A 26,153-nucleotide genomic window follows, 5' to 3' on the forward strand; every position below is an offset into this window, starting at 1 on the left:
TGTACTCTTTGCAGACACAGCAGGTTTATCACCCTTCAGAACTGCAGGGTAGGACGTGGCCCTGACTGAGACTGATTAATGGTTTTGCTTTACCATCACTATTTTTCTGCCATTTGTACTGCAGTATGAAGGTGCTGCAGGTTCTTTTAATAGCAGCTTTGTTACTGGTTCATGAAAAACATGACTTTCTTTTTGCTTTTTTCAGCCAGCGGTTTCCTCCTGCTTCTTCGGGCTTCCAGCACGATCAGAACCAGGGCCGGAATGTGGCCCTGGGAGCCTTTAGGTGCAAATACCTGCTGAATTCGTCCTGATCCAATTTACTGTAACATCACCAGGGATCCTTCCAGAACCCTGCAATAATGGGCTATGAATCTGGACTCTGGGTGTTACCACTCCATGGTAATTATCACAATGACCTTTTCCACCCAAGGTCTGGGTGTGGTGTCTCTGCTACCTTGCCCTTCCCAGCAGGGCAATGCAAACACTGCTGCAGCGCTACCAGGCCAGCTGTCCAGGAGTCTTTCTAAGAATGCAAACACCTTTTTGACAGTTGATAGGATTAAGGATTCAAAGTATAAAATGAAGTAGATTTTGTCATACTTTTCATTCAAATGTATGTCAACATGGATTAAAATTACATATAGCACATGTACAACCTAGAGCTGCAGTTCCCAAACTTGTTTTGTTTTGGGAGACATTCAGCCAGTCAGATTTTCAGGATCTCTACAATGAATATTAATGAGTAGATCTGCATGTACTGCCTACATCAGTGGTTCATGAGAGAAATTTGTACGCACTGCCTCCACTGCATGCAATTCTCTCTCATGAATATTCACTGTGGATATCCTGAAAACTTGACTGGCTGGGGGCCTCCAGAACCAGGTTTGGGAACCACTGGCCTACATTGCGGAGATCCCGAAAACCTGAATGGCTGGCTGGGGGTACCCCAGGACAGATTTGGGAACCACTGAGTTTGAGAACTACACTAACCTTTTACCATATCTGCTTTCCACACTGCTGGCACCCAGTCAGAAGTGCTTATTGTGCTGTGCCTAATGAAAATCACTTGTGAAAAAAAATACAGATATACAGTATAAGTATTTATTTAAATGTGTTGGAAAATTCTATATTTCTTACCCCTGCACAGTAATCTCCACTAATGGTGACTCTCTGGAACTCCGGAACCTCATATGGTAGCTCTATTGTCTCAACAGCATCTGGAACTGTGGCAAGGGCTGGCTGAACTGGAGTGACTGGTGACATAACGGGAGTGGCTGATGAACCCTTCCAGTCTTGAATTTGCAGCGACAGGGACTGGGACCTGATGATCTTGAAACTTTTCCTCCTATGATACCCACAGTAAAGAATAAGACAAACATTTAGTTTGAGTACATACCACCTAAGTGTATTCTACAGAAATAACCCCACAGAGTAACAAACAGAGTTGCTTGTGCTGTGTAACTAGTACATGGAAGATGGAAAAAGAATCCAGTAGACTGTCCTTAATAAAATGGAGCCCTGTAGGGGTATTCAATGAGGCCTTTCCATCTAGGGGCTTGATTCACTAAGGGGCCCTTTTTCCAAGCGGCGGTAAGCCCAACACGGACTTACCGCACGCTATCCCAGAACTACCATTGGCCCAACATGGCCAGCGGTGGTAGTTCTGGATCCAGCATGCTGCCTGGTTACCGCCGGGTTACCACAGGAGCCCTTACTGTCACCTCAATGGTTATATTACCACATGGCCATTGTGTGGGGGGGGGACAATATTTATGTACTTCAGGGCCCTGACACATGGGGAAAGTGGCCCCCGCTGTTACTGCAGGGCCCTTTTTCTCGCAGCTAAGTAAAAGGACACCTAAGGCAGGCCCTCCCAAACTTGTCTTGAGGATACCGCAGTCAGCTGAGCTTTCAGGATATCTATAATGAGTATGCATGAGATGCAATCTGTGCAAATGCGTTTATGATTATTTATCTCATGCATATCATTGTGGATATCTTGACAATCCAACTAGTTTTGTGCAGCTGTTACATATTAAGATGCTACTGTGGAGCACAGATAACTTGAATGACTGTGTAAATTGCTAGCATTTAGATGTTACAGAAAACTTGATAAAAACTAAACTGCAGGAAAAATAGGGGGGGGGGGGGTTCCATCAACAAGTAGGATTGAGTCAGGACTTAGTTACACAAGGTCATCCAATGGCACTGGGCTGGAACTGTTTTCCAAGAGCTCAATTTGAACCTGTGTAAAGTCCAGGTACTCTCTGGAAAGTCAGCTTTCCGCTTGCGACCTTTCTGGCGGGGAAACTTCCACCCTTACATCCACTTGACAGTTCACATTTATTTAATATACTACAAGTAAAACAGTTATCTAAGCGGTTTACAAGCAATCATAAATTAGATTTTGAAAAGAGGAGGGAGAGATACAAAAGGATTCTGAAGATACACAGGGAAAATATCAATGAAGGAGGAAAAGTATGCTTTAATAAAGAGGTGGGATACACACGGTGGGGAGGGTAGTGAAAAAGGAGTCAGGAGAATGGAGGGAGAGTTATTGCTATAAAGGAACAGGAACTGGAGGGGAGAGGCTGGGATTATTAAGGTTACCTTGGAAATGCCTTAGAGAAAAAGTGTGCTTTAAGGATAGCTGGATGAAAGTTCAGTTCTTAGAGGCAGGAGGATAGCATTCCAGACAGAAAAGGTGGAGGATCTACAGAAGTGTGAATGGATCTGGAGGGGACAAGAAAATGCTGATGGGTAGAACCTATCTCCTTCAGATGTTAAAGGTTATCTTGACTGTTAACCACTATGAATCCCAATTGGAAAATGGTGGGTATATAAAACATCAATAGAATAGAATAGATGTTCGAAAAGAAGACAGGAAAACCATACCAGAAAATGTGGAAGGTTAGAACAAGAATTTTATAAGCAATCCTGTAGGAGAGAAGTAACACTATCAAACTTCTTTGCTCATATATTAATTTGATAGAGATGTTCTCTATGAGCTGTAACTGACGTAATTGGAAATGTGCTAAACCATGGAGTATAGAGTTACAACAATTGAAATAAGAAATGACAAAAGAGTGGATAAGAAGGCAAAATGAAGGTTTATCAAAGAAGGACCTTGCAAGACGAATCTGCTAAAGAACAAAAAAAGATTTACTGACAATAAAAGAAATATGATGTTTAATAAGGCGATTATTAATGATGACCCTGAGGATTTTAGCCTCATCTTTAATTGGGATAGGTATACCAGAGATGAAAGGGCAAGAAATATTTGGGGTGGCAACAAGGGGGCAAGCCAAACTGACACTTCCACATATCATGTCCACACCACAACATTACACACACCTTCCCCCATCTCCACACTTCAAAATTAGCAATATAAGGCACCGTGGCCTTTTATGCATAAAGAAACCCTCCTCCCTCCAGCCAGTTCCAGCTACCCAGTAAAACTACCTTTATAATTGACTACATCAGTCAACAAATTCTTCTTTGTGGAAATGAAGTCTGGATTCTCTAAAGAATTGGACAAAATCTCAATACAAATCCTGAAGCTCTAGTTCTGTATTAGAAAACTATATTCCCCAACGATGGAGCTATCCCCCTTAAAATCCATCATACAAAAATACTCACATTGTAATTAACACTTCAGGAACAGCAAATGCTCCTTTCACTGACAGACACTTTTTTTTTTTAAGCAGATGAGTTATTTGTGTGGTGACCCTATAGGCTGTGGAGACCACTGTCTTGACCCTTTTTCCTTTTGGGAGGCAAGGGTTAAAGGCAGCACTTGCCCCTGAGCCTGCTTTCAAATAGGACCAGACACTATGGGCTCCTTTTACAAAGCTGTGCTAGTGATTCCAGTGTGGCAAATGCAACAAAGCCCAAAGGAATTGAATAGGCTTTGTCATATTGGCTGCACTGAAATCGCTAGCGTGGCTTTGTAAAAGGAGCCATATGTGAAATAACATAAAACCCTGGAAAAAGACACTGAAAACCTATACAGCAAACATCACACCATTACCGCTCTAACTCCCAGGACTCAAACGTAGCAATACTACCTATGGAAACACAAGGCTATAAATATCACACTAGACCTACAGCACCAATGTGCCTACTGCTGGGAAAATGGGACAAGCTGGATTATTACAGATTTCTGCAGAGACACTATATGCTAACAGAATTCATCACACATTCACAGTTCCTCACCTGATACAGAACTGGATGATAAAAACATGCAAACAAAACCTGAAATGTCCATTTTCCCACCTATTTGAGCCTGCAAATAGGTGGGAAAATGTGGGGTAGAAATATAACAAATAAATAAATAAAGCCAGGCTCTACAAGCAGTGCAATACTGGTAAAAAGAAAAAGAATTGAAAAATACAAAAAGAAAAGATGTACATTTCCCAAAGCAGACACATTTCAATCCTCTTTTCTACCTTTATTGTCTGGGCATTTCACTTTTCTAAATGAGCTGGTCCCAGTCTCTCTTGTACTTTCCTTGTAGGTCTTCTCCTAAATTCTTTTCTAGTGTCTCCATTTCTTCTCTTTCCTTCAGTTTTGTTCCCTTGCATCTATACATCTGACACTAATCATTTCTTTCTTCTCCGATTCTCTATTCAGATTTAATCCTTCATTTTCCCCTTCTCTCACTGTTTAGTCTTCAGTCTCCCTCTTTTCACTCCTCACCTACCAGCTTTCCATTTCCCAGTCTCATCCAAACCCTCCCATTGTCCCCCCCATCTCCTTTCCCTGCCTATTCTGTCTTTTACTCAATCCATCATGCTCCGTTTCCATCCTCTGTACTTTCTAACTCCCAAGCCCTCATCTACCTTACATAAGTACATAAGTAGTGCCATACTGGGAAAGACCAAAGGTCCATCTAGCCCAGCATCCTGTCACCGACAGTGGCCAATCCAGGTCAAGGGCACCTGGCACGCTCCCCAAACATAAAAACATTCCAGACAAGTTATACCTAAAAATGCGGAATTTTTCCAAGTCCATTTAATAGCGGTCTATGGACTTGTCCTTTAGGAATCTATCTAACCCCTTTTTAAACTCCGTCAAGCTAACCGCCCGTACCACGTTCTCCGGCAACGAATTCCAGAGTCTAATTACACGTTGGGTGAAGAAAAATTTTCTCCGATTCGTTTTAAATTTACCACACTGTAGCTTCAACTCATGCCCTCTAGTCCTAGTATTTTTGGATAGCGTGAACAGTCGCTTCACATCCACTCGATCCATTCCACTCATTATTTTATACACTTCTATCATATCTCCCCTCAGCCGTCTCTTCTCCAAGCTGAAAAGCCCTAGCCTTCTCAGCCTCTCTTCATAGGAAAGTCGTCCCATCCCCACTATCATTTTCGTCGCCCTTCGCTGTACCTTTTCCAATTCTACTATATCTTTTTTGAGATACGGAGACCAGTACTGAACACAATACTCCAGGTGCGGTCGCACCATGGAGCGATACAACGGCATTATAACATCCGCACACCTGGACTCCATACCCTTCCTACTAACACCCAACATTCTATTCGCTTTCCTAGCCGCAGCAGCACACTGAGCAGAAGGTTTCAGCGTATCATCGACGACGACACCCAGATCCCTTTCTTGATCCGTAACTCCTAACGCGGAACCTTGCAAGACGTAGCTATAATTCGGGTTCCTCTTACCCACATGCATCACTTTGCACTTGTCAACATTGAACTTCATCTGCCACTTGCACGCCCATTCTCCCAGTCTCGCAAGGTCCTCCTGTAATCGTTCACATTCCTCCTGCGACTTGACGACCCTGAATAATTTTGTGTCATCGGCGAATTTAATTACCTCACTAGTTATTCCCATCTCTAGGTCATTTATAAATACATTAAAAAGCAACGGACCCAGCACAGACCCCTGCGGGACCCCACTAACTACCCTCCTCCACTGAGAATACTGGCCACGCAATCCTACTCTCTGCTTCCTATCTTTCAACCAGTTCTTAATCCATAATAATACCCTACCTCCGATTCCATGACTCTGCAATTTCTTCAGGAGTCTTTCGTGCGGCACTTTGTCAAACGCCTTCTGAAAATCCAGATATACAATATCAACCGGCTCCCCATTGTCCACATGTTTGCTTACCCCCTCAAAAAAATGCATTAGATTGGTGAGGCAAGACTTCCCTTCACTAAATCCGTGCTGACTTTGTCTCATCAGTCCATGTTTTTGTATATGCTCTGCAATTTTATTCTTAATAATAGCCTCCACCATCTTGCCTGGCACCGACGTCAGACTCACCGGTCTATAATTTCCCGGATCTCCTCTGGAACCCTTCTTAAAAATCGGAGTAACATTGGCTACCCTCCAGTCTTCCGGTACTACACTCGATTTTAGGGACAGATTGCATATTTCTAACAGTAGCTCCGCAAGTTCATTTTTTAGTTCTATTAGTACTCTGGGATGAATACCATCAGGTCCCGGTGATTTACTACTCTTCAGCTTGCTGAACTGACCCATTACATCCTCCAAGGTTACAGAGAATTTGTTTAGTTTCTCCGACTCCCCCGCTTCAAATATTCTTTCCGGCACCGGTGTCCCCCCCAAATCCTCCTCGGTGAAGACCGAAGCAAAAAATTCATTTAATTTCTCCGCTACGGCTTTGTCCTCCTTGATCGCCCCTTTAACACCATTTTCGTCCAGCGGCCCAACCGACTCTTTGGCCGGTTTCCTGCTTTTAATGTATCTAAAAAAATTTTTACTATGTATTTTTGCTTCCAACGCTAATTTCTTCTCAAAGTCCTTTTTTGCCCTCCTTATCTCCGCTTTGCATTTGGCTTGGCATTCCTTATGATCTATCCTGTTACTTTCAGTTGGTTCTCTTCTCCACTTTCTGAAGGATTGTTTTTTGGCTCTAATGATTTCCTTTATCTTACTGTTTAGCCACGCCGGCTGACGTTTAGTCTTTTTTCCCTTTTTTCTAATACGTGGAATATATTTGTCCTGAACCTCCAGGATGGTGTTTTTAAACAGCATCCACGCCTGATGCAAGTTTTTTACTCTGCGAGCTGCTCCTTTCAGTCTTTTTTTCACCATTTTTCTCATTTTGTCGTAATCACCTTTTCTATAGTTAAACGCTAGCGTACTTGATTTCCTAGTTTCACTTCCTTCAATGCCAATATCAAAACCGATCATATTATGATCACTGTTATCAAGCGGCCCTCGTATCGTTACCCCCTGCACTAGATCATGAGCACCACTAAGGACTAAGTCTAGTATTTTTCCTTCTCTTGTCGGCTCCTGAACTAGCTGTTCCATGAAGCTGTCCTTGATTTCATCAAGAAATCTTATGTCCCTTGCGTGTACAGATGTTACATTAACCCAGTCTATATGCGGGTAATTGAAATCCCCCATTATTATTGTGTTGCCCAGTTTGTTTGCGTCCCTGATTTCCTTTAACATTTCCGCATCCGTCTGTTCGTCCTGGCCAGGCGGACGGTAGTACACTCCTATCACTATCCTTTTCCCCTTTGCACATGGAATTTCAATCCACAGTGATTCCAAGGAGTGTTTTGTTTCCTGCAGAATTTTCAATCTATTTGATTCAAGGCTCTCGTTAATATACAATGCTACCCCTCCACCAATCCGATTCACCCTATCACTACGATATAATTTGTACCCCGGTATGACAGTGTCCCACTGGTTATCCTCCTTCCACCAGGTCTCAGAGATGCCTATTATATCTAATTTTTCATTTAGTGCAATATATTCCAACTCCCCCATCTTATTTCTTAGGCTCCTGGCATTCGCATATAGACATTTCAAACTATGTTTGTTGTTCCTAAGTACATCATGCTTAGTACTTGACAGTATTAATTGGCAATCTTTTGTCTGATTTTTATTGTTATTTAAAGATACCCGATCTACTACAATCTCTTTTGCAACCTCACTATCAGGATACTCTATCTTCCCTGTTATGGTGATATCTTTGAAAGATACCTTATCCCGAACCATGCTCTTTTGTGCGACTGTCGGCCTTCCCCCCATTTCTAGTTTAAAAGCTGCTCTATCTCCTTCTTAAACGCCGATGCCAGCAGCCTGGTCCCACTCTGGTTAAGATGGAGCCCATCCTTTCGGAATAGGCTCCCCCTTCCCCAGAATGTTGCCCAGTTCCTAACAAATCTAAAGCCCTCCTCCCTGCACCATCGTCTCATCCACGCATTGAGACTCTGGAGCTCTGCCTGTCTCTTGGGCCCTGCGCGTGGCACAGGTAGCATTTCAGAAAATGCTACCCTGGAGGATCTGGATTTCAGCTTTCTACCTAAGAGCCTAAATTTTGCTTCCAGAACCTCTCTCCCACATTTTCCTATGTCATTAGTACCCACATGTACCAAGACAGCCGTCTCCTCCCCAGCACTATATAAAATCCTATCTAGGTGACGCGTGAGGTCCGCCACCTTCGCACCAGGCAGGCAAGTCACCAGGCGATCCTCACGTCCACCAGCCACCCAGCTATCTATATGCCTAATGATCGAATCACCAAGTACAACAGCTGTCCTAACCTTTCCCTCCCGGGCAACATTTGGAGATATATCCTCGGTGCGAAAGGATAATACATCCCCTGGTGGGCAGGTCCTGGCTACAGGAGTACTTCCTACTTCACCAGGGTGATGCTCTCCTTCTAGGAGACCTCCCTCCTCCAAGGTAGCACAGGGGCTACCTGACTGGAGGTGGGACTTCTCTACAACATCCCTGTAGGTCTCCTCTATGTACCTCTCTGTCTCCCTCAGCTCCATCAAGTCTGCTACTCTAGCCTCAAGAGAACGTACACGTTCTCTGAGAGCTAGGAGCTCTTTGCATCGGGCACACACATATGACACCTCACCAATTGGGAGATAATCATACATGTGACACTCAATGCAAAAGACTGGATAGCACCCCTCTCGCTGCTGGACTGCTGACTCCATCTTAGTGTTTTTTTGAGTTTTTCCGTAATTTAAAACTTGCTAAAGTATTAAGGATATCAGCCTATCACTAACTTACAGTTCCTCCTTTAAACCCCAATCTTCAAGTTCCGAAAGCACAAGCAAAATTTGTTCACTTACCAGAGAAATATCCTCTTCTCCCAGAACTTATTAGAAGGAAAGCTAACGGCGCGCGGCACCTTGAGCAGAGGCCCCGAGTGGATCGGAATGGACCTGGGAGTCACTCCGGCGAAGGCTCCGAGGATATGCAGATGAGCTGCAAGTCCTCCACGGCACCTGAGAAGGCAACCTGACTCATTCCTTCACTAGCCCCAGTTCCTTCCCTGTTACTCATCTATGCCCTTTCTTATTTATTTTTCTTACCACCTATCCAGCTTCCAACTGTCCTCTTTCAACTTCTTCCCAGTCCTTTATCTACATTCTGTCTGCCTTTCCACAGTCCCACCTCTCAACACTGCCTCTCTACCTCTTCCTAGGCCCTCCAGACATTTGTTTCTGTTTTTTTGCTCCCCAGAGCTAGCCCACAAGTATCTGACATCCTAGGTGAACCTGTAGCCTTGTGCTTCCCCCACCGTTTACAACATATGTACAATTAACATTGGAAAAATAATTTTGAACATGTAGCTGAGTATATATTCTGCATTTATATTAATTAATCTAGTTCATATGAAAGAGTAACAGTGAATATTTTAAAATGATATATGATATGGTATTTATATTCCACCATCTCCCCAGAAACAGGTTCAAAGCGGATTACAAAACAATAAAGTACAACAAAGACAAAAAAAATAGTCTAATAAAAAATGTCCTAAAAAGATATGTTTTTAGCACACAAAGAGACAAAGCACAATATTCTGAGGTACAGCTATGACTTACAGTGAAATGTATATTATATGTAGATGCACTGTTGTGGTGATAACTGAAACAATTCTGGAAAACCCTGCAAAAAAAACATTCAATACCATATAGAAAATGTGCCATACCAGAAAAACACTAACTTCCAGGATTTTCACAGCATTGCAAAGGTAGTAGTGCAAATATACTGGGCTATAGTCCATTGGTACATCTCGTACTGAGAAAGCAGAACAAGCCAGACTGTGATAGATCCCTACACAGAACCTAAATGTAAGCTTAATCCTTCTCTGCAGACACACATGCAGAAAAAAGATGCTCACTAAATAGAAAATAAGGGACCACACATTAGAAACAGAAGTATGAAGTGAAAATCTGAATTTAAAAACCTAAGAAGTCAGATTGTGACAGATTCCTAAACAGAGACTACATGTGAGCATATAGCATGCCATGCAACACTGAAGAAACAACAAACAGAAAGGGAACTCCTGCTATACAGAGCAAAACACAAATACATAAGAAACATATGTTTCCAAAGCTAACACATCCCAATCGCTCAAAATAAAATGCTTTTCTTGTACCTTGTTGTCTGATTATTATATTTTTTCCAATTAGGCAGGTTCCGGACTCTTCTTTCTGCTTTCCCCTTGTCAATTTTTTTAGGATCTTTTCCATTTTCTGTTTCTTTGTTGTCTTCTTCCCTTCCTCCTCTATAAATGTTCCTTCCTTTTATATCTTTTCCCCCTATTCTCTCAGCTACCTCTGTACCCACACTAGATAAATTTTCCTCCTCCCCTCCTCTCACCCTCCAGTTTTCAGTTCAGCTTTCCAAATCCCACTTTCACCTTTCCAGTTCTTTCATTACCCCTCTGTCTTTCACTCCTCCCCCAGTCTTCTATTTCTCTCTTTCACCTACTCTCAAGCCCCTGACTGCCACTTCTTCTCCACCAGCCATCATCTTCCTTATCCTGCCTCTCTTCCCCCTATCTGTTCTGGTTAGTTCAATGTTATTCATTCTTTCCCCTGCCATCAGCCTCTTTTTTCTGTCTCTTACCCCCTACCATTCCACTCATTCCCTTTTTCACCTTCCCCATTGTGACCCTCTATTATTCCCTTCAAAGGCTCATCCTCTTCATTTGCCTCTCACTCACTCCACAGTCCCCTTCCACTTCCTTTTGCCTCTCAACCCTTCCCTACAGCTCCTCTAGGTTTTGCATAACACCTCCCCATTTTTTTCACAGTCTCATACCCCATAGCTCATCTAACACACCTCTAGTCATACCCTTTCCACTGTCTTCTTCTGCCCTCACTTACTCCTTGAATCTCCACATTCCCATGCTACTAATCTAAGTCCTGAGTCCCCACATTCTATCCAATTCCAATCTCGCACCCTGCTCTTCTGCTCTCCCACTGGGTTTCTGCATACCTACCGTACTCTTTATTTATTTATTTATTTATTGCATTTGTATCCCACATTTTCCCACATATTTGCAGGCTCAATGTGGCTTACAAGGGCCTGTTATGGCATCGCCATTCCAGGGTAGAGGGTACAATTGGTGTTACAAAGAGATCAAGGATGAGAAAAGAGGTCTAAGCAGACAGTTATAGAAAGATGACATTCAGAATGAGAATGGAGTGGTGAAGTGTTATAATTAAGCTATAGGTTTTCGTTGTAGGCCTTGTTGAATAGATAGGTTTTCAGAGATTTGCGAAAATTAGTTATTTTGTTAATTGTTTTCAAGTCAGTTGGTAGTGCATTCCACAACTGCGTGCTCATGTAAGAGAAGCTAGTAGCATGTGTTAGCTTGTATTTTAGTCCTTTACAGATGGGGAAGTGTAGATTAAGAACTTTGCGGGATGATCTTTTAGCATTTCTGGGAGGCAGGTCCACGAGGTCTAGCACGTAGGTCTGGGTATCTCCGTGAATGATTTTATGAACAATCGTGCAGATCTAGAACGCGATATGTTCTTTGAGTGGGAGCCAGTGAAGTTTCTCTCTTAGGGGTTTTGCACTTTCATATTTTGTTTTTCCAAATATGAGTCTGGCTGCAGTATTCTGGGCTGTTTGAAGTTTCTTGATAGTTTGTTCTTTTCAGCCGGCGTACAGTGCATTGCAATAGTCCAGATGGCTTAGCACCATTGACTGTACCAGGTTGCGGAAAATGGATCTCGGGAAGAAAGGTTTTACTCTTTTGAGTTTCCACATGGAGTGGACCATCTTTTTCGTTGTATTCTTCACGTGTGTTTCAAGTGTGAGATTCCAATCAATGGTGACTCCAAGAATTTTCAGATTGTTTGAGACGGGAAGAGAGAAGTTTGGTGTAATTATGGTGGTGAAGTTACTTGTGTTATGTTGTGAGGTGAGTATGAGACATTGTGTTTTTTTCTGCATTAAGTTTTAGCTGAAATGCATCCGCCCAGAAGTGCATGATTTGGAGGCTTTGGTTGATCTCGCTTTCTTTTAGGTCGTGTTTGAATGGGATATAAATCGTGACATCATCTGCATAAATGTAGGGGTTGAGGTTTTGATTGGCTAGTAGCTTGGCTAAGGGTATCATCATTAGGTTGAAGAGGGTTGGTGAGAGAGGGGATCCTTGGGGGACTCCACATTCAGGTGTCCATGGGGCTGACATATCCGTGCTTGCTATTACTTGGTATGATCTTGTGGTCAAGAATCCTCTGAACCAGTTAAGAACGTTACCTCCAACTCCAAAGTATTCTAGAATATGTAGTAGTATTCCATGATTGACCATGTCGAAGGCACTTGACATGTCGAATTGTAGGAGGAGTATGTTGTTGCCAGTTGCAATTGCTTGCTTAAATGAGTTCATTAAGGTCATTAGTACAGTTTCAGTACTGTGGTTCGACTGAAATCCTGATTGAGACTCGTGCAAAATTGAGTGTTTGATTAGGTATTCATGGAGTTGTTTCGTCACTACACCTTCCGTGAGTTTGGTTATTAGTGGAATAGATGCTACTGGGCGATAGTTGGTTAGGTCCTTTGTACTTTTCTTTGCATCTTTAGGTAAAGGAGTAAGTAGAATGTTTCCTTTATCCGCAGGGAAGAGGCCATTTTGTAGCATGTAGTTTAGATGTTTCGTGAGGTCTGTTTTGAGTTGTTGATGGGCAGATCTTATAAGGCTAGTGGGGCAGATGTCTAATTTGCACTGTGACTTGGCATATCTTCCAAGCAGTTGGGAGATGTTGTCAGTTGTGAGTGTATCAAAGTTGGTCCATGATTGGTCTGCTGGGTGTTCTTCAGGTATTGGATCTAGGCACTCAAGAAGGTCTACATAATCAGTTGTGTTGATAGGTATCATGAGTCGTAGCTTTATAATTTTCTCCTTGAAGTAATTCGCAAGGTTGGTTACTGATGGGGTGTCTATGTTGTTAGAAGTAACCAGTGTAGTGTTTAATAGCTTGTTTACAAGTAGGAAGAGTTTATGTGTATCCTTGTAGTTTGGTCCGATTTTGGTTTTATAATATGTTCTTTTAGTTTGTCTGATGGTGTATTTGTATTTTCTTTGTAGTTGTTTCCAGTTCTTGAGTGTTGAGTCATCTTTTTTCTTAATCCATGCTCGTTCTAATCTTCTGACTTGTGTTTTTAGTTTTTTTTTAGTTCTTCGTTAAACCATGGTATAGAGTTACTTCTGTGTGAGGTTCTGGTTTGAAGCGGTGCTACGTTGTTTAACACGATTCTGCATCTGTTGTCCCATTCCAGAAGAAATTGGGGTGAGTCTGTTGGTGCTGTCCATGCGTCATTATAGAATTGTTGCCAAAATGTTTACGGGTCTATTTTGCCTCTCGTGGTATAGGTTTGTTGTTCTTGTTTATGTTGTGAATCTTTTGTTCACCAGTGAAGGGACAGGTTAGCTCTGTAGTGATCGGACCATGGTTTAGCTGTCCATTTTATCTCTTTTAATGCAAGATTTGGTTCTGAGGAGAATTTGTATGTGATAATATCTAGTGTGTGACCTTTATTATGGGTGGGTTGCATGTTTGGCCAGTGAAGCTCCCATAGTTGAAGGAAGTCCTTGCATTCACATATGTTACTTAGGTTAGTGTCCTCAAGGTGAAGGTTGATGTCGCCTACTATAAGAAGGTTTTGGGTGGAAACACATGTGTTCGATATGAAATCCATAAAATGTGTTTGGGAGTCTTGCCAATTGCCTGGTGGTCTATAAAACAGGATAAGGTTGAGGTGGTCTTGTAGGGTTGGGTGGTTGATTCTAACTGAAGCTAGTTCAAGTTGGGGAATTATGGATTCGGCTATTGTTGTGAAGGTGAATTGGGAACTGTAGATTATAGCTATGCCTCCTCCTCTTTTTCCGTTCCTTGTCCAGTGGATAATTTTGTACCCTGGAGGGCATAGTTCTAAAATTATGGGATCTTTGGATACATGGATCCAGGTTTCGCTGATAAGTAGGAAATCAAGATTGTCGGTTGTGATCCAGTCGGTTATTGTCGTAGTTTTGTTAACTATAGATCTAGCATTTATATAACCCATTTGTATTAGTTGGTGGGGTTCAGTTGGGTTCGAGGTTGTGATGATTTCTATTAGTTGTCTGTCCTCTTGGTATTTGAGTTTGCTGAGTCCCTTCTTTCCTTTCTGTTGATTGTGTCCGTAGGTGGTAGGTTTTCCGTTCCATTTTTTTAACTTTTGGGTAGGTGTGTTGTGTTTGGGTTGTGTGCATGGTTTATGTACTGTGGGTACCTTGTTGTCCGTGAGATGGGTTGTGAGTATGTAGTGAATTAGGGAGAGATAGTAGATGATTAGGAGTAGTTTGTTAGTATTCATATTGGTGGTAGTGTGTAAAGTGCAGCAGAAGCGTGCGTGAGTTAGTGTTCAGCCTTGCAGAGCAATGGTGATTGATTAAAGTTTGCAGTTGATCATGCAGTTCCGTGTATGTACTTACAGTCCATAGTACAATTCAGTATATTATAGAGTAGAGTAGGGGAAGTGGTTAGATTCAGTTTTAGCCGTTTACATGCTTGCAATTTGGTACAGTGTTATGAGATATATAGAAAGTATTTGAAAGCATTAGAGGATTAAGTCATCAAACATTTCAATAATGCAGTGATTTTATGATTTATCCTACCTAGAAACACAAAATGCTGACTAGAGAGTTATTTTAAGAGGTCGCATAGCATGCTGCAAATCAGAAGTCTGCAGTGCTTCCCTCAAACCTACCCAACTACACAAAATACTGATTAGAAAGTTGTTTTAGGAAGTCACTCAACATACTACACAACAGAAGTCCATAGTGTTGCACTCATGCATCTCAATTTAGTATCGCTTACGGGCTATAGGTTTGTCCGTCGTTACTCTCCTCGTCCGGCGTCCTCAATTTGGGTCCGGTTGGGTCGAGGTAGTGAGAGTGCAGACTTCTTTTGTTGCGTCGGTTAGGAGATGTGGGACGGTTTGAGTGGTTCTTGTTGTGTCGGAGGGAGGTCGGCGATCGGGAGGTAAGTCTGGGTGTCCAGGTCTCGTGTGGTCCTTTAATAGAGGTGCAGCTGTTTCTCCCTGCTTCGGGGCCATTGAAGTGTCTTTTTCCACTCTTCTCTCGGTCCTTATGCGACTCGTGCGTCCTGTGTTGAGGTTTGCGATCCCGGTGGGTGGATGATCATGAGGTCAGTCGTTTCTTCAGGTGATCGCTGTTCCAGCGTGTTGTCTACCAGGTCTATCTGCTTTGGGGTTAGCTGGCGGGAGGGAATTCTGGGCGTTCGGGTCTCACTCGGTTCTCCTGGGGAGGGGAGCAGCTGCTTCTCCCTGCTCCAGAACCGCCGAGGTAGCATTTGCCACTCTTCTCCTCACCCGGTGCTTTGCTATCTGTCCTGTGCACTTTGTGATCTCGGCGGGTGGATGACCACGGGTCGGTCGGCTTGCCTGGTGGTCCTTCCTCACCTAGTGGTCCCCGTTCTCGGCTGGATCGTCTGCCAGGTCTCGCAGTGATCGCCCCGCTGGTCCGCCTGGAAGGCTACAAGGTCGGTCGGCTTGCCCGTTGGTCACAAGGTCGGTTGGCTCGCCTGGAGGTCGCTTTTTCGGCAGGATCGCTTACCAGGTAACGAAGTATACGTTCCGTTTGTTCACCTGGTTGGTTCACCTGGTGGTTGCCTGGAAGGCCGCGAGGTCAGTCTGTTCTCCCACCACTCCATGTCAATATGTGATCGTCTGTCTCCTGGCCCCTTTCTCCAGAACTCACACATCTACCTCTTTCCCCAGCATCCACTCTCCCTTCCTCTCCCACTTTCCCAGCATTTGTCCATGCCTCTCCAGCTCCCATCTTCCTGTCTCCTTCCTCAACATCCATTCCCTCTCCTGGCATCTGCCTTGCCTCCTTCCCTAGCACCCCTTCTCTCCTCACATCTTTCCCAGCATATACCCCTGCCTCTTTCTCCCCCATCTGCTTCCTTCCCAAGCTTCTAGTCCTTCTCCCCCTTTCTCAGCATCTGGTCCTGCCTCCCCAGTCCATCATCATTTGCCTTTGCAAGTGTTCTTAGAAAATAGGCTTGCTACTTGTAGAAACCAGACACCTAAATTTTGGCAGCCTATTATAGCGGTGTTCTACAATGCAAGGTCCGGGGCCAATGGCACTCCTGGAGACCTCTGGGGCAGCCACCATTGTGGGTTTTTTAAAATCATTTCTGCTACTTTGTCTCACTATCCAGGCTCAAGATGAAAAAGGGAAACTGGAAAGGGGGGAGGAGGGAGAAGAGCCACATGTTTGAAGGACAAGGTATTTCTCAATAGACATTTGAAAACACATTTGAAAATGATCACAACCTTGAGGATCCCCCCCCCCCCCCCCAGCGAAGTTTAAAGATGAACTGGTGGAGCCAGATTTCATTGACACACACTGGTCAGCAGTGTCATGGCCCCAAATGGGAAGATATTTTGCAGCTCTCCTTCAGGTCATTAGAATCCAAAGTGGCCGCAGCTTAAAAATGAACACCACTGTGTTAAACAATTGCCTACTAAGAGAGAAATATTAGAAGTCATTTTCATGCCCAAAAAGCAGTTTTAAGCACATAAATGGGTTTTAAAAAAATTAAGCCATGCCCAAAAGTACAGATGGTGCAAGCGAGTGCATATTTTTATAGTAAGCATGCACAGGAACGATGATGAGCAAGACACAGATATAGTCACAATTCATACACACCTTAAAGCCTATGTGTCGTTATAAAATAGCATCAGAATAGTTGTCTTCTCCACCTGCAAAATATTAACCCCTAAAAAATTTCCTGTGCTCCAGGAAAGTAAAGAAAAACTCAGATGCCTAGCTACGTATGTTCAGAGCGGTTACTGCAGTTCTTCATATGTCAAACAGAGCTTAAGTCTAAACAGAGTGATTAGAGAAACCAACCAACATGGTGACAGATGTAAGTGTCTCAGCCATTTTAGTGTTACTGTAGCAGTGTCAAGCGCCATAAAACAAACACAGAAAATTCAGTACCTTACACAAATATGTTCATGTGTCATCTTGGGTATTTCAAACAGAGTCCTGGGACCCCAAATCCTCAAAGGACAGTCTCTGCCACAAATAGGGCCTACACTGAATGGAGGAGGGAGGTAATCCAAACATTTGACATAATCAAATCAGCAAAGATGAAATAAACTCTCCATGCACAACAACTGCACATGCAATAATCAGTCCAACAAAACATGCCTAAGCTGCAGTATTCAACAGCTTCACATCACCCCAACCAAAAGATCCATGAACAGAAAGATTTGTCACTGTTTAATCTCCCAGGAGGGTTTTTGTATGCTGTGGGATTCATGATGGTGTCACTAACAAAAGTCAGTCACTAACCATCGAACATGATCCAACTAACAAAAATGTCAAATTAATAGCTGGTCACATGAAGGGCAATTCTTTAACTTACACTTGTTAATGTACAGAATACTAGCACTTATACACCTGCAGGGTAATTCTATAAATGATGCTTAAAACTGTATGTGCAAATGTGAGTGCATAATGAGCCTATTAGCGCCAATCATTGGGCATTAATTATTGGCGTTAATTGGCAAAAATTTGGATTTATGCCTACATCTTGCTAGGCACTATTCTGTAAAGATGCGTGTGCATATTTTTTAGCATGCAACCAAAAAGGGGGGTTGGCAATGGGAGGGGTGTTCACTAAAGATGTGCGCACTATTATAGAATCCAGGGGATCCATGCCTAATTTAGGCATGGGGATTTGCACAGGGATTCAGTTAGTGTAAATCTTCGCTCCTAAAAGTTGGCACAGATCCCGGTGCTGCGGAGCTATTTTATAAACAGTGCCCAACTTGGAGTGCCGTTTATAGAATAGCGCTCAATGTGTAGTTTTTCAGCTCCCATTTACTGAGTGTAGTGCAAAGTGTGCACTCACCTGTAAAAGTGCCTGCAGGGGCAGAAGTGGTATAGCACATAAATGCAAGGGGCTGTACACACGGCAGAGCATGGGCAGGGTTCCCAATTATACACGTAACTTACAGAGTTATATGCACACCTGCCACATTTACACAATCGCAGTTATGCTAAATCTATGGCAATCGCGGGTTTGTAAATGTTAGATATGCCAATAGCAGGTTACGCTAGTATTTCTATTATGGAATGTGGGCATCCAGATTTCACTACAGAATAGGTTTTCACTGCATGGCATCTTAATGAAGGCACCCACTTACAGAATCGCCTCCATAGAAAGTTAGATGGCCCTGTGCCAAATCACCAGGAAGCAACTTAGGTCTCAGAACAGATTAACCGCTACTCATGAACTCCCCAAGGAAGGCTTAGCAACGTGCAATTCAGAGTTTGAAATGCGAACTCAGGTGTAGATATCCAGTCTGCAGCATTAAGCGACTGGTAAGCTGCTTCCAGCCATGATCTGAACTAACCCCAGAAATTCAAAGCTGGGACATGTACGGCTCCTGGCACCGATTACCCAGAATTTAACCAAGTACTGGCTGATGTTGAGACTGATGCCCGGTTAACTTGGCACATAAAGTTAGGACACATGTTTTTGCTGTTCTAATAATATGTTGTTTCTTAGATGGTTAGCAGACCGAAAATCACCATTAACCGGCTAAGTTGCCTTGCTGCTCTACCCTAACTCTGTCCCCAGCCCACCCCTAACTTATCCGGTTAGGGGATGGCCAATTAGAGGACATATTGAGTGGCACTAACCAGTGGGGTTTAACTGGGCAGGAGCTTCTCCTGCCCGGTTAAACTCTTTTGAATATCAACCCCTCAGAGTGTTTGTTTCTTCTCTTAGTTCCAATACTTTGTTTGCATTTATTAAACAAAGTACATTTTATAACATCTCAATGGTCCCCTTTAATAAGTGCTATGAAGTCCATGGACCATCTTCCCAACATAGTTAATACTGAATTTAAACTCATATTCCCTATATTAGCGCAAACACCACCAATTAATGCTTTACAGAAGAACGTAAGAACGTAACAGTAGCCATTGGATTTATTTTTTACGTATTGACTAGGATAAGACAAATTCCTTATTTTCAACCAGACCACAGAAATCCAGGAAGATAAAATGCTTGTCCAACATCATACAGTGTGAGCAGCAGAGAAGAATCATGCAATCAAGCTCCTCATTTTCTAATCAGTCAGCATCAAATGCTCTAACGACTGAATCACTCCTCCCAGTGATGCAAATATGAAGGTGCACAAAAATTGCTCTCAGCCCACTGTCTCCTCTCATTGGCATTGGAGAAGTGGACGAGGTAGGTGGGGCACCAGTGGATCAGATACTATAGCTTGGTACCATCCAGACTGTTTGGACTTTTTTTGGATGGAAAACACATATCACCCAACATGTAATTAGACTCTGGAATTCGTTGCCGGAGAACATGGTACGGGCGGTTAGCTTGACGGAGTTTAAAAAGGGGTTAGATAGATTCCTAAAGGACAAGTCCATAGACCGCTATTAAATGGACTTGGAAAAATTCCGCATTTTTAGGTATAACTTGTCTGGAATGTTTTTACGTTTGGGGAGCATGCCAGGTGCCCTTGACCTGGATTGGCCACTGTCGGTGACAGGATGCTGGGCTAGATGGACCTTTGGTCTTTCCCAGTATGGCACTACTTATGTACTTATGTACTTATATCAGATTCATTAAAAATAAAGAATCCTCTTTAGCAGCATCCAGAAGCATAGTACAAAAAAGTTTAACATTCTCACTCCACAGGGATCATAAGGCACAAGGTATAATCATGATGAACAAATACGCTTCCTTATTTTGAAACCTAAGAATTATTGAAATAAAAACAACCAACTATATGGACAACCCCAAATCTCAGTCCCGTTCCTTTTCCCTATCTGTGTTATCAGTATGTTTATGTTTATTGCAGAATTTGTATACCACCATTCAATGCATCATCATAGCTCTTTATATACAATCAAAATCCCATAAAAAGAATAGCAGGAAAAAAAGCAGCAGCAAAAGCTAGAAAATAAAGAAACAGACTGGCTGTTCCTCCACCCCAGCCAACACAATCACTAGTCGTTCGCAAACACCTATGAAAAATATATCTTAAGTGCCTTCTTAAACCTTGTCAAATATAAGACAGTAAAGAATTCCATAATATAGGGGTGAGCATGAAAACAGCAGTAGTACTCTCAGTTCCCTGAACTGAACATCAGATTCTGCCCCCCCCCCCCCCCCCCCCCCCCCACACACACACACACTTGGACACATAGAAGGAGCCACACTAGTTGATATTATATTCACTCTGCCATCCCCGGGCTTTACTGCCACCCTTGATCTGATCTACAAGAGCTCAAGAAAAGAAACCTTGGTGAAGATAATTCTACTTATTAGGGCATAGCTAGAAGACAATCTCGGAATATTGCCCTAAGAAAGATAATTATTTCAGCTCAATGCAATAGCAGAAGCCATCACCTATTTGGTTTTGTGCTTGTTTAACAGGCACATTTCTTTGGATCTAAAGCTATTTAGATAACAGTCTAAGACTGCTGCAAAAAGTCCAAATTTTTATTCATTCCAGATTTTGCAAGTATTCTGCCAATACCATGCTTTTCAACACTACTCATTTACAGGGCCTCAGTAGTACTCTTATGCCAAAAGGTCATTACAGCGGCAAGAACTGATCTTCCTTTCTGAAATTGAAGTGCCTTACCATCATGGTAGGCCTTAAGCACTCCCCCCTTCCCCACTCCCTGACCCATACTCAAATGCTGAGTCACTGCATGATAAAGGACTACAGCTGATCCATAGGAGCTCATAATATCTTTTTCCATTCTACACATTTTCTGTTTCAATATGCCTCACTTTTTTCAATATCTAAGCATTCAGTCAAGTCAGAACATGCTCCAGCCCCATTCAATGGAATTTATAATGGTGGCCCAACACTGAGACACCATCCAGCTTATTTTCGAAAGAGATCGCCGGCCATCTTCCAACACAAATCAGGAGATGGCCGGCGATCTCCTGAATCCAGCCAAATCAGCATAACCGAAAGCCGACTTTGGCCGGCTTCACCTGCGTTCCGTCACGGGGCCGGCAAAAGTTCAAGGGAGTGTGTCGACATGGTAGCAAAGGCAGGATGGGGGCGGGACTGGGGGGCGTGCATTGAGATGGCCGGCTTCACCCAATAATAGAAAAAAGAAAGCCGGCCTTGACGAGAATTTGGTCTGCTTTATTTGGCCCCTTTTTTTTCAGGTCCAAGTCCAAGGCATGTGAAGGGGACCAGTGCACTACGAATCCTGGCCCCTCCCACGACCAAATGCCTTGGATTTGGCTGGATTTGAGATCGCCGGCTTCGGTTTCCATTATGGGCAAAAACTGATGCTGGCCATCTCAAACCCGGCCATCTCTGACATTTGGCCGGCCCCAACCGTATTATCGAAAAAAAAAAGATACCCGGCCATCTTTTTTGAAAATACGGTTGGCTCCGCCCACTTGCGGAGACAGCCCCGGTGATGGCCGGCGCCGTTCAATTATGCCCCTCCATGGGACTTCATTGGCAGCCACAAATAGTTTTCCTCAACTAGGCAACAAAATCAACCTCTCTTGATATAAACTACAAAGTACTTTCTGTATTAATTTATTTGTTACATTTGGATCCCACATTTTGGACTAATACATTCCTGTGAAGCGCAAGACCATAATAATGAGAAAGGGAAAAAGCCTTTGTACCCAAACCTCCACCCAATATAATAATTTATGAGATAAGGAGGAAACAACATGGGTCAACTTTCTTCATCGGCATAAAAAAACCCTATACTCAATTCTTATTTTGCTAAAAACTTCACAGGAATACTGGATCCCAAAGAACTTCTAATGAAAAAACCTTTATCTTATAATGAAAAAAAACTTTGCTTAAACTTGTGAAGACAAACTGCGGGAGAAGTCAGTCACACCGACTGTGGCCAGAGTTTCACTGTATAAGCTGTCTCAAGGTGGGTATGACATCAGTAGTTTAAACACAATATGTCTTCAGTTCAACTAGGCCACATTTCCTCTATCTCAGCAGCATCCTTTTAGCACCCAGTATATTTGTTTCCAAATCCCACCACAGACATCGCTGTTGTACTTTGGGGCTCATTTTCAAAAGAGAAAAAAAAAGTGGCATAAATCTGCATTTGGACATTTTTCATCCAAAATGGAATTTTCAAAACCAATTTTTAGACTTTTTTTTTTTTTTTACGTCCGTCAGAAGTGTATTCAAATCACAAGGGAGAATGCCAGGGGCATGTTAAGGGCAGGATGTGTGTGTTCCTAACAATTGGACTTTTTTCTGCAATAATGGAACAAAACAAAAACATCCAGGGCTATAAGTTGTACGTTTTGGTCTAGACTTGATTTATTAACAATAAGACACAAAGAAGTGCCCTAAATGACCAGATGACCACTGCAGGAATAAAGGAATGACACCCCCCTTACTCCTTCAGTGGTCACTGAACCCCTCCACCCCGCAAAGATGTAAATGAAAGAGTAGCCTCTATGACAGTTTCAGATGTTATGGCCAGTCCTATTAGAGCAGGAAGCAGGTTCCTGGAATAGCCTAGTGGTCAGTGCAATGTATTGTAGAGAAGGGGAACCAGGCTCATAATCAACTCTATTACACTTCTGGTGGAAAGTGTCAGCTCCTCCCCCCCCCCCCCAAAAAAAAAACCCACCCAAATACGCACTGAGGCCCCCTTTTACCACAGCAGGTAAAAGGCTGTCTCTTTTTTTTTTAAAGAAATGGCCATTTGGTAAGTGAACCACTTACTGCGCGGCCATTTTGGGGGGAGCACTTACCGCCACCCACTGAGGTGGCAGTAAGGGGTAACCGGCAGCAAGTGACCCTGACAATTACCGTTGGGTAAGCACTGGTGCTACAAAATAGAAAATAATTTTGTAGTGCTGGAAATGGCATACACTGGGGGTGGGAACTACCGCAGGGCTCCTTTAGTAAAAGGGATCCTAAGTGCTGCTAATAGTAGGCACAATTTATAGAATGTGGAGGTATTGTCTTGTCAGCTTTTCCTCTGTCAGTCTTAGCAGACTATGGTGTTCATTTTCATAGCACATAGACTTATAAAGTTACAATAATAAGCTATGTAACTTTGTAAGTCTATGTGCTTTGAAAATGAGGCACATGCTTCAAGAAACAGGGGCTATTATAAGTATCAGAAAAACACTGCATTACACCCATTACTGCTTATACAAATGATTGCAATAATAATAAAAATAATCTGACCATTTGCACTGGAAGATGTTGATATTGTGATATACTGACTGAAAATTTCAGTCTGAGTTCTGTGGGTTGAAGTTAACCCCCCTATTTACTAAGCCACGTTAGCAGCTGCCATGTGCTAATGCCAACACAGCCCATTCACTTTGAATAGGCTGAGTCGGCAGTGCCACATGGCAGTCGCTAGTGCGGCTTAGTGAACAGAGGAGTAATTTTACTACCAATTCCTCAAGCAGGTCTCATTTTCTAGAAGTGAAAAAACCTTGTAGGTCTCTGCATACCTGTAAATTGAGGGGATCTGCTTTCATCAGCATGTATTTGGTTCATTAGTGTGCCTTAAAAACAGTGCATAGAAAATCAATTTACTGTGTATTAACCTAAGAATGAACACACATAGAGGCCCTTTCACTAAAGTGCATTAAGCATTAACACACACTTAACGCAGGAAAAGTGGCCTTACCAGTGGCATACCAAGAGCGGGTAGTGGGGGAAGTCCGCCCCAGGTGCACCCTGCAAAGGGGTGCAGGAGCAGCGGTTCCCTGCTCTCTCTGACATTACTTCCTGTTCCGGGGCAGAGAACCGGTGGAGCCGGCAGTCGTGCGACTGCTCCCTGCACCCCCAGGAAATGATGTGCCAGGCGGGTGGAGATGATGCGCCGGGGGGGGGGGGGGTGCGCAGTAGTGATCTGCCCAGGGTGGCAGCTGAACTAGGAATGCTACTGGGCCTTATAAAGCATGTGGTAAAGCATTGTGCATTAGTATTGCATTTTTGCATGCTAACCATGTGGTATTTTGGGGGGAGGGGGTGTGTCAGGAGTGGAGAATGTGCATAGAAGTGCTATTCAGCTAGCTCGCTGGCACTAGTAAGTGCTAAGGGGCCCTTTTACAAAGCAGCAGTAAGCCCAATGCAAGCTTACCACACACTAACCTGGAGCTACGTGCCATTTCCCATGCTGGGGGAAATAGGGCTGTAATTTTTAGAACAGCACTAACCTGGCAGTAATCGGGCAGCGCCACATGCTACCCAGTTGCCACTTGGTTAGCGTGGGAGCCCTTACCACCACCTCAATAGGTGGCAGTAAGTGCTCCCCCTCGCATGGCCACACGGTAAGAGCAATCTTAGCACATGGCCATGGCTATTTTCAGCCTTTTTTACCTGCTGCAGTAAAAAGGGCCATAGCACATAACAAAAACAGCCCCCATCACTAGTGCAGGGCCCATTTTACTGCAGCTTGGTTAAAGGACCCCTGACTGAATAATGCTGACAATGCGGGCGCCCTTAGCACCTCCTAAATAGGAGTTGGTAAGGGTTACTGCATTAATTTTTTTCAGCCATGTGCTAATGTTAACATTAATGCACAGCTAGAAAATGAAATAATTGAAAAAGTCTGAATTTACAGACACACTAGAAATGGGCTTAGCATGTAGGAAGGTCCCACATTATTTATTTTATTTATTTATTATTGTATCCCACAATATCCAAAAAGCAAATATTGGTTCAATGTGGCTTACAATGAAACAGTGAATATAACAGTATTACATACACAGGAATGAGATGTGCTAAGTCCATTTACTAGTGCAGCTTAGTAAAACAGCCCCACCGTTATTTTGTTTCTGACGTTGTAATTTTATGTAACAAAAATGTCTGAAGCAAACCAAAAAAATGTCTAAAAAAATCAAGGAAAAAAAGTCCAGAAATGACCTGAAATTTGTTGCCATGCACATCCCTAGTAAAATGGAAGAACTGTGCATCCGAACATTCATAAGAGGTCTGTTATCCAGTAATTTAGACAGGCAGTGAGTGGGTCAGTCTATTAAAATAGGCATTTTTTCTCAGTGACAAGACACCTTCAGATCTTTCTGAAAACGTCCCTATTAGTTTTCGCAGAACAAAAAGCAGTTCACACAGTTTTTTTCAAAGCAAGAAAATCCATTTTACTTTGCCTTTTTATGGATGCAAAATCAGTGTTTACCAGTTCCTGACATGCATGTTAAAACTTTTCACACAGACACCACATTTCAAGTGATCTACCAATCGAAAGCCTATGTATATATTGAACAAACCTTTTAGCTGTCTCTGCTGATTTCTGCTCGGCCATCTCTTTCTCCAGCTCTCTTTCCTTAGCCTCCTTCTGGCCAATTGGACAGTCCTCGGGCACACTGAAGAGCGAGAAAGCATCTTTGCTATCTTCCTCTCGAAGAACTTTGGCATACACTTTCTCTGCTAGAAGCCGCACCTTCTCATCCACTTGAGAGATATTAGTCTTTGGGAACTGTCTTGGCATTTCGCCTATGAAGAAAAATGTTTAAGATAGATCAACGCAAATAACAGCCATCTCAGAGACGTGAAAATGATGTATTTCCATTTGGTTGCCTTTCTTAAGACTTTTGGGCTCATTTTCGAAAGAGAAGGACGCCCATCTTTCGACATAAATCGGAAGATGGGTGTCCTCACAGGGTCATCCAAATCGGTATAATCGAAAGCCGATTTTGGATGCCCCCATCTGCTTTCCGTCGCAGGGACGGCCAAAGTTCAAGGGGGCGTATCGGAGGCATAGTGAAGGCGGGACTTGGGTGTGCCTAACACTAGGACGTCCTCGACCCATAATTGAAAGAAACAAGGAC

At 43.1% G+C, this 26,153-nt stretch overlaps 1 protein-coding gene across 3 annotated transcripts in view; it reads right to left on the reverse strand.

Annotated features, from left to right (window-relative positions):
* The window catches only part of LOC115459096 (AMP deaminase 3-like), a 99,147-nt gene that overhangs the window by 65,608 nt on the left and 7,386 nt on the right, over window positions 1-26,153 (reverse strand). For 2 of the 3 annotated variants that reach the window (XM_030188961.1, XM_030188960.1), the window contains exons 2-3: window positions 25,593-25,818; window positions 1,138-1,345 (exon numbers count right to left, since the gene is read on the reverse strand). In XM_030188961.1, the coding sequence (XP_030044821.1) occupies window positions 1,138-1,345; window positions 25,593-25,813 (429 nt within the window). In that variant the 5' untranslated portion in view covers window positions 25,814-25,818. Of the gene's footprint in view, window positions 1-1,137; window positions 1,346-17,281; window positions 17,381-25,592; window positions 25,819-26,153 lie in introns of all 3 variants that reach the window. The other variant, XM_030188962.1, reaches the window with a different exon arrangement.

The sequence above is a fragment of the Microcaecilia unicolor genome, unplaced genomic scaffold (assembly GCF_901765095.1).
Source record: "Microcaecilia unicolor unplaced genomic scaffold, aMicUni1.1, whole genome shotgun sequence".
NCBI classification, from domain to species: domain Eukaryota; kingdom Metazoa; phylum Chordata; class Amphibia; order Gymnophiona; family Siphonopidae; genus Microcaecilia; species Microcaecilia unicolor.